The sequence below is a fragment of the Tiliqua scincoides genome, chromosome 8, assembly GCF_035046505.1.
Source record: "Tiliqua scincoides isolate rTilSci1 chromosome 8, rTilSci1.hap2, whole genome shotgun sequence".
NCBI classification, from domain to species: Eukaryota; Metazoa; Chordata; class Lepidosauria; order Squamata; family Scincidae; genus Tiliqua; species Tiliqua scincoides.
Window position 1 is genome coordinate 36,009,910 of NC_089828.1, and position 13,320 is coordinate 36,023,229.

Here is a 13,320-nt window from a genome sequence, read left to right on the forward strand (position 1 = left end):
ATGCGCACTTACGCATGCGCGCGCGACAATGTGAGGAGGTTTGCGCGCAGGCGCACTAGCCGGCTTGTTCGCTCGAGCGGCGGTTGGCAACAGCGACTGAGAGGACGGGACGGGGGATAGGACAGGCGCGCGGTGCGCATGCGCGCGTCGCCCGCTGCTGTAGCCGGCCCCGCTGGTGTGAGGTGAAGAAGGAAGAAGGACGAGAGCGGCGGCGGCGGTGACGGCGGCGAGCCGTGTGGAGAGGGCACTCACCGGGGGGTGAGGGAGAGAAGGCGCCGGCTGCGAGGGCTGCTGTCAGCGGTGGACGGAGCAGGAGGAGAAGGACGACGAGGGGGGCCGCCGAGCGGGCCCAGCCCCGGCCCTGCCGCCATGAACAGCGTTGGGGGCGCCGACGAGATCGGGTGAGAGGGCGGGGGGCACGAGGAGAGACTCTCGCCTCAGGCGGCGCCTCCAGGGTGGTGGGGGGAGGCTTGTGCGGGGGGGCTGTTGTCACGTGATGGGCCTCCCCAAAGGGGGGTCCCACAGTGTGGTCCCTACTCAGTCGAAGACAGCATCCTTGGGGGGCACCTGAGGGGGGGAGGCTGGAGTGGAGGAGGGAGGGGGCGTGAGGTGGGCTGGCACGTGGGGCGCGGGTGGCAGTGGAGCTTCCTCAGAGGAGCTCCTCTGGGGGTTGGGGGTGTAGTGAGGGGATGTTTGGTGGCTGGGTAGGCAGGTGAGGCAGAGCCTCCCCGCTGGAGTCCTTCGAAAAGCACCATGGCCGTGTGAGGCACCCAAACACTCACAACCCACACGCAGAGCAGAGCGCGTGGGTTGTGGGTGCTTGGTTGCCTCACACGGCCACGGCGCTTTTCGAAGGACTCCGGCGGGGAGGCTCTGCCTCCCCAGCCACCCCACATGGGTTGTGTGTGCTTGCACACCTGGGGAGGCTCTGCCTCACCTGCCTCCTCAGCCACCCCACATCCCTGCATTAGAGCCTTGTACTCAGAGGGGATGGGGTGAGAAACTAGGAATGGCTGGGAAGGGTTGGGAGGTGAGAGAAGGCTAGAGATGGGAATTGAGAGAGGGGTTATATTGGAGGAGTGGGGGAGCGAGAGAGAAAAGGTTCCTTTTAGAGTAGGAGGGATTCATAATAATGAACAAAGATGTCCCTGCTTGTTTTTTAAGGGGTTGCAGCGAACTTGGGGAAATGTGGGAATTTAGATAGGGGTCACGTGTAGTTAATGGTGGGGAGTTTTCTCACAAGGAGGGTGAGTTGTGGGAAGTGAAGGGCCACTGGCCAGGGCTTGGAAGTGGAAGTGTGATAGCACTGGCAAAGAGAATAGACCTTGCTGGATCAGACTCAAGGTTCATCTAGTACAACCTCCTATCTCTCCTAGGCTGGCCAGATGTGTCTTTGAAGCCCTCAAGCATGAAAGTGGTGGCCATTGGGTTTTTGTCGTGGTATCCATTGTTCATAGATTGTTTCTACCATGTAGGTTGATTTCAGCAAGTCTAAGAGGTCCAAAGGTCCATCACGTCCATCCTCTTGTTCCGCTGTTGCCAACCAGGTGTCCCAGTGGAAGTGTTCAAGCAGGGTGTGAAGGCAATAGCTTTTTCATGCTTATACTGCCCAGGAACTGATTTTCAGTGGAACAGTTCTTCAAAACATGAAGGTTCCATATGTGGCGCACTTCTTGAATGACTCTTGTATGAGGAGAAGAATCTAGATTAGTTACTGCTTCTTTGCATGTGCCAATAGGTTAGTAGTAGGTTAGTGGACACCAAACCCCAACCCACTGACCAGATCTGCCACCCGTCACAATCCTTCCCCTGGGTGAATGGAGCTTACCGTTCTGCCTCAGATCCTTCACATCAGCCAGCCACACATGCCCGGAAATCTGGGCTCAAAGCTTGCTGGGGCAACAGACGCCGGAAGTGGCTGGCCAGTGCAAAGGTTGGGGGCAATCTGGCACAATGGAGAGGCCCCTGGGTGCAGTGGTAAGCTGCGTTCATGCTAGTACCAGTGGAGTAGTTGACACTGCTATAAAAGTAGAGAACATGCAGCCATTTGGGATGGGAGGAAGAGGGAGGAATAGTTTCACTTTCTTTGAAACACAGGGCCCTGAGTGAAGGAGATGCTTTGTCCTTTTTTCACCAGCCACGAAAGGCTATCTGTTCTTACGGCTTTTGCAGGATATAATAGAGTGTGACTGCCATTGGGCATTTTGACCCTAGGGTTGGCTGGGGGAGGCACTCATGCTGGAATATCTAGATGTGACAGGCAACAATTTCTCTTTCAGGCTATTGAACTTTCAAGATGGAAAAATGCTTCAATGGGGAGAATTGGGAAAGAATACATTAAATGGCCCTTTTACCTCTTACTGTTTTACAACAGAGATGTTGGACTCCTACCACCATAAGATTCAACCTTTCTCTCCCCACACCCAAACACATGTGGGAAAGTGATGCAGCTGTTGAAGGCGCGTGGATGTCTGTTCATGCATGCCTTTGCGTGGATAGTGCAGTCTCATAGGTGAGACTGCCCCAGGTCATCCCTTGGGTAATAAGTGATTTGGGATTTGACTAGTTGTGTGATGAATGCAGAATCAAATTGGGATTTTTAGGCTGCAGCTTTATATTCACTTACCTGAGAATAAGCCCCTCTGAATACAGTGAGACTTCCTTCTGAGTAAACATGCATAGGTTCACAGTTCATTAAGCATTTAAAAGTCTAGGTCGTTTGAGGGAAGATAAAACACTACCTTTTAAGATTCTGAGACCTTGTTCTCTTTGCATGTGTTTGGTTTTTTGTTTCTGGATTTCTATTATGGTGATACAAATCCAAGACTTGAGAGTGACTGGCAGCTTTGCAACTTCTGCAGCCGGAGCCCAAGGTCATATAGGGGTTCATCCTAATTGAAAAAAACTGCACCTGCTCTGTGTTTTCCTGTGGTTTGCACAAAGTATGAGGAGCTTCAGTGGTTCTGTGAGAGGCCCCCCCCCCCCCCCAAGGATAGCGTTTTGGTTACTTAATCCTTCTCCTTCATTTCCTATCTTGGTGACCGTACATGATTCCTAGTATTGGAGTCCTTGTTACTGGAGCAATTTTATACATCTCATGTTTATTCCACTTCATTAAGGAGGATGAAATCTGTGCAGGACAGAATACTGGTGACTTCCTATAGAAGTATGGGATTCACCCCTCTTGCTTTCAGAGATGATGGCAAAGGGGCAATTCACCATTGGACTCTGAGGCTGAGACAGCCCATACTAGAAGGGTAACAGCTTACCAGAAGATTTTCTCTGTATCTCCTCTTGACTTCCCTGCTTGGTCTGCCACATGCAGATAACCTTGTGGGTTGCCTCATATGCCTTTATGTTTCTTGTTCCCAGGCAGACTTCTATAGATCAATGTTCACGTACGGCTGGAGTTGTGGGGGGGGGGGGAGTAACTTTTATGAAACCTTTCAAGGGATTTCATGCTTTAAATCTGTAACCTCAAAATAGCTCACTGGTGGAGATGCTTTGAACAGGTGAGCCCCCATATCCATGGGGGTTCCATTCCAGGACCCCCGTGGTTAAGTGAAACCGTGGATATGGGCGAGTGCCTCCCCCCACCCTCGGAGCTGCAGGAAACTCTGCTCCCCTTGGTTCCAGAAGGTTCTCTGAACCCAGCAAGGCCACAGACAGATGTCCACAACCTCTGCTGGGCTCACACTGAGCCCTAGAGGTAAAAAAAAGTCACTTCTGGTTTCTTGGTAAAACCAGAAGTTATGTTGAGAGCCAGACTTTCTACATATGTTTTTCTTGGGGATCAAGCTCTTACGCTTTCTCCTGCCAGGTATTTTTATAACATCGTTATTCCAAAATTCAGGATTGCTTTTACTAAAGCCAGGTGCAATGCACTCCTATCAGCAGTTCTTTTGGGGCGTTACGCAAAGCGTCCTTATTCAGAGAGACTGTGCACCTGCCATAATAATATGGTGGAGACAACTGCCCACATTATTCTGCAATGTCCAAATTATGACCATTGCGATATAAATTTATTTCCCCGGTTTTGGGCGCTGTAACGGGAATGCAGGTGGAGGAGCAGCTTGCCTTTCTGCTGTCTGATGTAAATCCTGATATATCGCTCAGGGTGGCCCGTTTCTGCCATGCTGCACAGTTGTTAAGAAAGAAAATTGAGAGTATAAATTGATGATTTTATGATTTTATATATGTGTAAAGGGATGTTGGTTTTAATTTTGTGTATTTTGTTGTGTTGTTTTGTGACTAGCTGGTCGGATGACCGTTAATAAAGTATCTATCTATCTATCAGAAGTTATGTTTTTAATGTATATGGGGCCCCGCCTGTATAAGAACATAAGAACAGCCCCACTGGATCAGGCCATAGGCCCATCTAGTCCAGCTTCCTGTATCTCACAGCAGCCCACCAAATGCCCCAGGGAGCACACCAGATAACAAGAGACCTCATCCTGGTGCCCTCCCTTGCATCTGGCATTCTGACATAACCCATTTCTAAAATCAGGAGGTTGCGCATACACATCATGGGTTGTACCCCGTAATGTATATGTCCTCCTTAGTCACTGTGCTCCAGAGAGTTGAGCAGGATGCCTGCAGTATATGGGAAAATAGCCCCAAAAATATGTTTAAACCCTTGCTCTCTAGGCTGCCTTGGGCACTGAAATAATGTTATTTTGGGGTTTGGATGCTGTACTTTTATAAAATAGAAAACTTTTTAAAAACACAAACGCAACCCATAATCTTGGAGAATTCCATAATATTTAGATTATTAGCTTTGTGTGTTGCTCTGCATTTTGTATAGGATTGAGATACAGTAGAAACAACTGTTTTTTTACTTGATCATAAGACTTCTTGTACAATCAAGTCTATATGTTCTGTGAAAGACTAGAACTATTCAATTGTAAAAATCTCTACTGGGGTTTAGAACAGCCTGCCTATGTAAACCGCCTTGGATTAAAGTCTGAGGAGGAATCTGACGACCAAAGAAAGGTAGTATATAAATACCTATATAAATAAAATATGTAGGATGGGATGTGAAAACTAAAGCAGCATGTTTACTCCAATATTGCAAGTAGGCAGTCTGACTAGGACGTTGACCCATAATCAAAACAATGATTTGCCCTTTGATTTCTGTTCATCAGAGAAATATCTGTTCTGTGTATTGTGATGCTTTTAGTTTCTAGAGTCTTGAATGACATCTCAAATTTACCTTTTCTGCAGAGGTTATTATCTTAATCTCTGATTCATCATCCACAAGTGAAAACTGTGCATGTGAAACTAAATTTGGTCTCATTTAACCCCTTATTACCCTGTCTTCCTCCTTTCTGGGTTGTAACTTTTCCTCCACTGTTGAAATTTTGATTGTGAACTCCTAGGGAGCTGTATAGTGCAGAGATTGTGCACTATAATCCAGATTAATTTGCACTAAAATTAAATTATGTAAGTGGTCCTCAAGAGCTTGGGCAAATATCAGTTGATGTATGCAGGCTTGTCAGTAGTTGCCTGTGGCTAGTAAGGATCTTGGCTGGGGAACTATGGAAAAAAATTGCAAAAAGTCTGCAAATGATGATTGTAGATAGGCGCAACAAAGCTAGTAGGGTTTCTTTTTGTAGACTCATGCTACAGTACAATCACTGCTTCAAATTATTGGAAATGGCAAAGTGTAGAACAAGAGGCTGTGCAGCCAAATCCTATGCATGTTTACTTGGAAGTAAGTTATATTTGATAGTGCTCACGTATTGTATGTTAGTGCACTTAATTTAGAATTTTTAATAAGCATTTAAACCATTTACCCCAGAGTAATTCTGTTGAGTTTAGTGGTGTCGCAGAGGATTTGGGTAGCACTTATATGATGATAGCCCTTCTGTGTACTGCAGTACCTTGTTCCTCGAGGATTCCTGTTTATTAGTTGAACTATTTGTGATTTTTATTGGGATATTTGTGTTATAGCATTGAGGAAAACCTGATCACTTAAAGAAGACCTCAGAAATTCTAGATTTCTTACCAAGCTGAAAAGAAAGTTGAAGATAGAATTACACTGCATAGCAGATGACCTGCAGGTAAAATAGGTGGATGGCAGAGGCCAAATGTTACAGATGATGTTAGCAGATGAAAGGCTTTCTTGAACAGTTTGGTGCAAGGTATTTTGCTTCTCTCATTGTCTCTGCTTTTTCACACTCTGTTCCCAGGCTGCAGTGTTGCTTAATTCTGCATTTGTTCAGTGTACCAGAATCCATCTATCACAAAGCCAAAGGCCAAAACTGTCTTAGCTTGTGGCAATCTATAGAGCTGTGTATAAATAGCAGTACTTTATTTACATACAGCTGCTCTGCTTGACCTCAGAAAACCCTGTCCTTTTTTGTCTGAATATTTGTCAAGGTGGCCAGAAATAATTTAGAATGGAAGCCTGAAATGGTCATTGAGAATAGAGAATCCCTGCAGTCAAACTGCTACATGATATCTCAAAATGTACACTTCTGAGCAGCCAGAATCACAAGAGAGTTGGTACTACTAATAATGCTACATATACCTGCTATAGAGAGTTAATAGCTTGTGTCTTTCCCCCCTTTTTTAAAGAAAAGTGCTGCCTATGTGCACTTCTTGCAGACTCCAGTTCTCTCACTCAGTGACATTTCTAACTCCTCTTTGCAGAGAAATGTCTAGTTTGGAAAATGGTTATGTTTATTTTTTGTGTGTCATTTTAATGAAATTTCAAGGATGTATATTTTGGTTAAGTCCCTGAAATAAGAGGGAAGGATATCTTTAAGGAGAAAATAGAGGACAACAAGAGGCAAGTAGAACTAAATCCACATTGGAAACACTTCGGTTTCAAATCTTGATCTCAGCAGCTAGTGACCTTGCTAAAGTCTTGGCCTCCGTTTTTTAAAGACTTGGCTAAAGACTTTTTAAAGACTTGGCTAAAGTCTCTTGGCCTCCGTTTTTTAAACATAAAATGAGAATATTGATATTTGCCTTGTAGAATTGTTGATGGTGAATGAGGCTTGAAAAGTGCTCCATGTGTTGAATGTCAGAAGAACTATTGTAAGCAGCATGCCTGAATTGTCATCCTCCTATAGAATAAGGTCACTATGTGAGCATTCTGTAGTTTGGTTCCTGTACTCTTCTATATGCAGTTCACATTAATCTTAGGCATCTGAGGTATGCAGGTAAATTGTAACCCTCTAACTCAGCATTTCTCAACGTTTGTCCCCACTGTACCACTTCACATGATCCATGTGGTTGATGATATCATCACCAGTTACTTCTAGATTGGGAGGCGAGATGCAATGAGACAAACACCAGTAAGAGGCTCAGGTCAGAAAGGAGGGCTTTTTCGAGTGCGAAATGCACACGCTGGAGCTCTGCCCACTGAACTGAACCTCCTACTGGTGCTTGTCATGTTGCTTGCTAGTCTCACCGCCAGGCGGTGGGGGCCTGGGGGGTCCCGTGGGTACCACTGCACACCACCTCAAGTACCACCGATGGTACGAGTACCACTGGTTGAGAAACACTGCTCTAATGTGATCCTCTATACCAGGGTGGGCAAACATTTTGGCAGGAGGCCACATATCTCTCACACTGTGGGGGTGGGTGGGTGGGGAAAAAAGAATTAATTTACATTTCAAATTTGAATAAATTTACCTAAATGAATACATTAGAGACAGAACTTAATATGAATGAATGAATACATGAGAACTATAATACAGGCATGGAGAACCACATGAGAATTATGAACTGTTTGTCATGCACAGTGAAAACATATTGACCAAACCAGAAACACATTGAAACATAAGTTGTTCAGAGGCAATGGGGACAGGGGTTAAAATAATGCCTAAGGAAAAGCAGAAAACACACAGAATATAAAAACCCTTGCTCTAACTCGGCCTGCAGCTCATGTCTGTTGGTCATGACCAGCAGTCGTGGACCAGTGTGGGCTCCAACAGTCTCCAATGGACCAGAGGCTCATTGGAGACTGGAGGCTCCCTGCGGGCCAGATTGGGAGACCCCGAGGGCCACAAACAGCCCCTGGGCTCAGGTTTGCCCGTCCCTGCTCTGTACCGTGTGCATAGTTGTCTTACTATGTCCTACTAAAAGTTCTTTGAACTTTTGGGATAAGCATAGGACCTGAACATCTTCTTTGAGCCAAAGAAGTTATGTGGATGTTGAGTGCAAGAGTCCTATCTTGGTAACAGTTATGACAATGTGTTTTAATATGAGGCACAGCTGATAGTATCCCCAAGCAACCTTCATCTGTAGGTATGATATGTCTTTTTTGCACAGCATTGATGGGCAGTGTACGTAATTAAAGACAGCTGAAGGATTGGAGTAGAATGATGTTCTTGAGCTTACATTTTTGGAGTAAAGTTTCAGAAGGCAAAAGCGTTTTGTTAGCATGTCAGTTTTGCTAGCTGTCGAATTGTTGAAAGTTGTCTGAGGCAGACTCTCTCCATGTGATGACCTCTCAATTTGTCCATACTTTCCTATTTTAACCCATTCTAATCATTGGATTTCACAGGCTGAAAAAGATACTTCTGATACCTAGGCCCACCATAAAATTTTTAGGTCATTTTAAAGTGGTCTGTCTATCAGGCAGGCTCCCACTCATCAGCTGATTGTTTGGCAGTGCTGCTAATAATCAGCTAGTGAGCTGCCAGCTGGTATGAGCATGGAAGTTTCTTGTCTTCTACCTGCTTTGTGGTTCAGTGGGACCAGAAAGGGCAGGGCCATGGGTTGACATCACTGGTATTGGTGGTACTTAAGATAGACCATGAGTAGTGGTAAATCGGAGAACTAAGCTTGAGAAACGCTGATCTAGAGACTCTCAGTGGCCCTTCATGTGTTAGAATTGTGTTTAGATTGACTTGTGCTGGGAAAGGAAACCAAAATGATTACTATCTTCTCTACCAGGAAAACGTTACTGTGTTTGGGGCTTTTCCAGTTTATGGGAGGGAGAGGCAAATAAAGACAGGAGGACATGATGGAGGTTAGTAAATTATACATGTTATAGAGAAAGTGGATAAAGAAGTTTTACTCCCTCTCACTTTGCCTTAAGAACCCAGGATAATCCAATGATACTGATTTGTAGGAGATTCAGGATAAAAAGGGAAATTTTTTTTACACAGTGCATAATTTATGGAATTCGCAGCCACACAATGCAGTGATGGATACTAGCTTACATTACTTTAAAAAGAGATTGGCTAATATCATAGAGGAGGTAAAGTCTGTCACTGACTGTTAGTATGGCTGTCTGAGACTTCCATGTTTGCCTTAATCTGCCTTAATGCCTGCTGCTGGGGAGTAACAGGAGAGGGTTACACTGCCTTCTTATATCTCTTCTAGGCTTTCCAGAGATATCCATTGGATTTGATGAACCTTTGGTCTGATCCAGCAGGCTCTTACTGCACTCATGACTTTTCCTTCACAAAGATTTTTTTGTAACAGGTAGTAATAAAACTGAGGAGATAATATCCTGGAACAGATTCATATAACATACCTAGTTATGGAAAGAGATGCTGGGTTTTTTCTCTCTCCAATTGTTCTAGCACTACTTCCTTACACTGAGGAGTATCAGTTCTGCCTTCCTAGTAGTACTCAGTTAATGAACTTCATGATTCCATCAGTGGCTTCTTATCCAGCAGAATTTGCCCCAAAGAGGTTCCTTTCTTGCTCAACCACCTATAACTCTTAGAATTAACTACCAGCAGGGCCTGGCTGTCTAATGGCAGCTATTCCAGAGGTGTGACCCACTTATAGATTAGATCCAGTTGCCTCTGGATCAAGCTGGTGAGACAAATCCTTTACTCATCTGGGAGGATAGCAGCTGTCTTTTATCTTGGTGCCTGAGAAGTATAGAAACAAAAAGAAGGGTCTTACCTGCACTGAGAAGTGTCCTACAGTTTCTTAAGGCCCAATCCTATCCAACTTTCTAGCATTGATGCAGCTGTGCCCACAGGGTGTGCACTGCATCCTGCAGTGTGGGGGAACAGTCATGGCCTTCTGTCAATGTAAGGGAAGATTTGTTTCTTTATCCAGGGGATACATTGCACTTCATCAGCACTGGAAAGTTCGATAGGGTTGAGCGCCAAGTTGCTTTTGAAGAGGTGGGCCCAAAGGTTGGTCTGTCTTCCTCTGTTGAATGGATTGGAAGCAGGCATTGGTGGACATTTGAGAGGAGGGGCTGTAATTTAATGGCAGAGTTCATGCAAATTCACTTCTTGGCATCTATAGGAAGGCCTTCTACCTGAAACTCTGAAGAGCTGTTGCCATTTGTTGTACACAGTACTGATGTAATCACATAAAGACACATGGACCCAGGGTCTGACTCAGTCAGTGACAGCTTTGTTGTGTATGTTCATATGGCAACTATAGCTGAAGCTGCAGTACTATCACCTCAGTTGTAGCTTCATTTCCAGTGTGCTGTTTGTCACATTGAAGGGGTCGATATGGGGAAGTTTCATTTTCCAAACCCATCTGCCAAAGGTCACAATTATGTGACATTCCAATTGTTGACTGCGCTCATGCATGACTTCCCTCTCTGAATCCCTGTGGATCATTTAAACCCCAAGTGGGTTAAGCCCATTAACTTGGGGCTAGGGATTTGCTACCTTAGCTGCAGCTAGGCTGCACTTGTCTTTTTAAAGGAAGAGCCTTGTCATCATAATTTTGTAAATTTTAAAACACGCATCCAGACAGAGTTGGCAAAACTGTTTTTTCCAATGGCATATGCTTTGTACACCATACATGGCTAACAATTCTATATTTGTGTGTTTAGTCATGCTGGATCTGCTTCTGCTGCTTCTCAAGGACCCATTTTTCCTAGCCAGTCTTCTTGCAGGTTGCCAAAAGCTCAGGTGATTGCTTTGGTGAACATAGCCTGCAGATTGATCAGGTTTATGTTAAAAGATGTTTATATCATAATTAATACTAAATTCTTATGGATATACACATTTTTTGCTTTTTGTGTTAAGGTTTTTCATTCCAAAATAAGCCCAAGAATTCATGAGGAGTCATCCAACCCATCATTTGCTTTACAAACTGCATGTTCACTTTACTGGTTTGCTGAAGGGGCATATGTATGTGGCTTCAGTCTGCTTATACTCAGTTGACTTTCTGTGTTGAAAGATTTTGGCCTTCCGAGAGACGTGAACATACAATGAGATGTTTTTATGGTACTTAAATTTCCTTTCAGCATCTCCTATTATCCACCTGGCTCCCCTGCCTGTGGGGTTAATCATGGCGTTGTGTACAGGGATTCTCTAATAGCTTGTTTGCCGGCTGTGAGACCTGTTCTGTATTTGTGCTTTTGTCTAACAGTGGCCTATCAACAGTCTGTAAGTTTCAGTAATTTATTTTAAGCATGTATTTTACTAGATGTCTTAAAACATCTCTGATTACTTGATTTATCTGTGGTGTTACAGTGCTGTTGTAAGGTCTTCAAATTGTAGCTTACTTTTCTGACAATTTTGTTGCATGGTCCTGAGGTTTTCACTTCTGAGCCTTGGGGTAATGGCTTTGCATTGCAAGTGTCCATGTGAATATAGGTTGGGGGAAGCCAGGCTGGTTACAAGTGGAAACTAGCAGATGTTGAGTCTGTGCTAACAAGAGGAAACAGGCTTTTAAATAGGTCTGGGTTGTTTATCTGCTGCCTAAAGGATCCTGTTTCTTCTAAAGAACACCTGCTTATTACATCACATGCATCTCTAAGTAGGTCCCAAGGATCAGTGTCTGAGTTTTCTTAGCAATCCCATTGGATATAGATCTACAGTAGAGTCCAACTACTGGTTTCTTCTTACTGCAAAAAATTACTTTTCTCTCCTGATGTAGAAGAAAATGTTTTGATTTTGGATGCTCCTCTAGAAGAGCAACCTATTCTGAGAATTGGGGCCAGTTGCTGCATTTGAATGTCACATCTTTGTTGCTGTAAGAAATTCATTCTCAGTTATGGATTCCCCCATTTCTCCTCTAGGGGTGATTGTTTACAAAACCTTTAACATGGGAAGCTTGGCTCCAAGGACACATGCACACATACACATTCCTCCTTGTTTTCACAGGTTGCATTGTGCTGGCTCCTTGCATATCCCTTCCCACTGCAGCCAAAGATCACAGTAAAGAAACCAAAAATACCTTGCCAGCATGGGTTATAGGTATACTTAGAAAGAGAAAAGAGCAGCTGCCCAAAATGATCTATTCCTTTATTGATGTACCCAACACATTTTAGATAATTCTTTCTCAAGGAAATATTCTCTTACAGAACAGTTCACTGCATACGTTTGAATCTAGTTGAGAAAATTCCCTTGAGAAAGAATTGTTTTCTTAGTGCAGTAGCCTCGACTCTCTTCCTTGCTTTTTTGTTGCTGTAAGATATATATGTGTGCCATCAATTAACCTGGGTTAATGGTTGTAGGTTGTACCATTGATCCCATGGAGCAATCTCTGTGTTCAAAGTGATGGAGTGAGCTTTCTGATTAAACACTCATTTGTGAAGAATTCTGTATAAAGCAGGGGTGGGGGGAGAATCGGATGTCAACATACCTAAGGTGTTAACAACCACCATGTTCACTTTAGAATAAAGAAGTGGGATAAATTAAAAATGAAATTCTTACAGCTGGATTTTGGCCAATTCTGCTCTTGCTGTAGGAATTGGGTAATGTAATATCTGCCCCCACCCCAGAGGGAGAGAACAAGGTAACACTAAAATGCTGAACTGTAAAGAAAATATTTACCAGAAAAACTAAATTGGAAGGTGCCTATGGACTGTCTCTCCCATTGACTAAGTAGATGTTTATTTTAATGTCTAAGTTTTTACCCAAGGGAGATTTCATGTGTTACTCTTCTGGCTCTATTATACCAGTGTCCTGTAACCATATGCTGTATATTGTGTGAATATTTCAAGTTTGGTTCTCAAATTGGGAATGGGATTGTACCTATCAACTGAGACTCAACTAACTGAACATGTCTAAATATGTATTGTATGGAATCCTCTATGACAAAGAAGATGAGTTGCCATTATGGTGATGGTGTTTTACAGAATGCCTAGATATAGTGATTTATTTATGACCAGCCGGATTCATCTTTATTCCCAACAGAGCATCAAAAATTGTGACATTGCACCTATGTACCATCTCAGTCATCCTTTTTGGGCAGAGGAAGTCTTAAGACGAGCATAGATATGAAGCAGCTGAAACTTTTTCCTGATGTAGTTGTTGTTATGGCTGTTACCCTGTGTCTCTTGTTTGTCAGACACAGGGTCTACATGTTCATTGATATGGCCAGAATTGGAAATAGTATTTCTAAGTCTGTAGCACCAGCTTTATTTTT

The 13,320-nt window shown here is 43.9% G+C and overlaps 1 protein-coding gene across 3 annotated transcripts in view; it reads left to right on the forward strand.

Moving 5' to 3' along the window:
• Window positions 1–88: 88 nt before the first annotated feature.
• DAZAP1 (DAZ associated protein 1) overlaps window positions 89–13,320 on the forward strand; it is a 54,277-nt gene continuing 41,045 nt past the window's right edge. For 2 of the 3 annotated variants that reach the window (XM_066635530.1, XM_066635531.1), the window contains exon 1: window positions 92–401. In XM_066635530.1, coding sequence (XP_066491627.1) covers window positions 370–401 — 32 coding nt within the window. In that variant the 5' untranslated portion in view covers window positions 92–369. Of the gene's footprint in view, window positions 402–13,320 lie in introns of all 3 variants that reach the window. The other variant, XM_066635532.1, reaches the window with a different exon arrangement.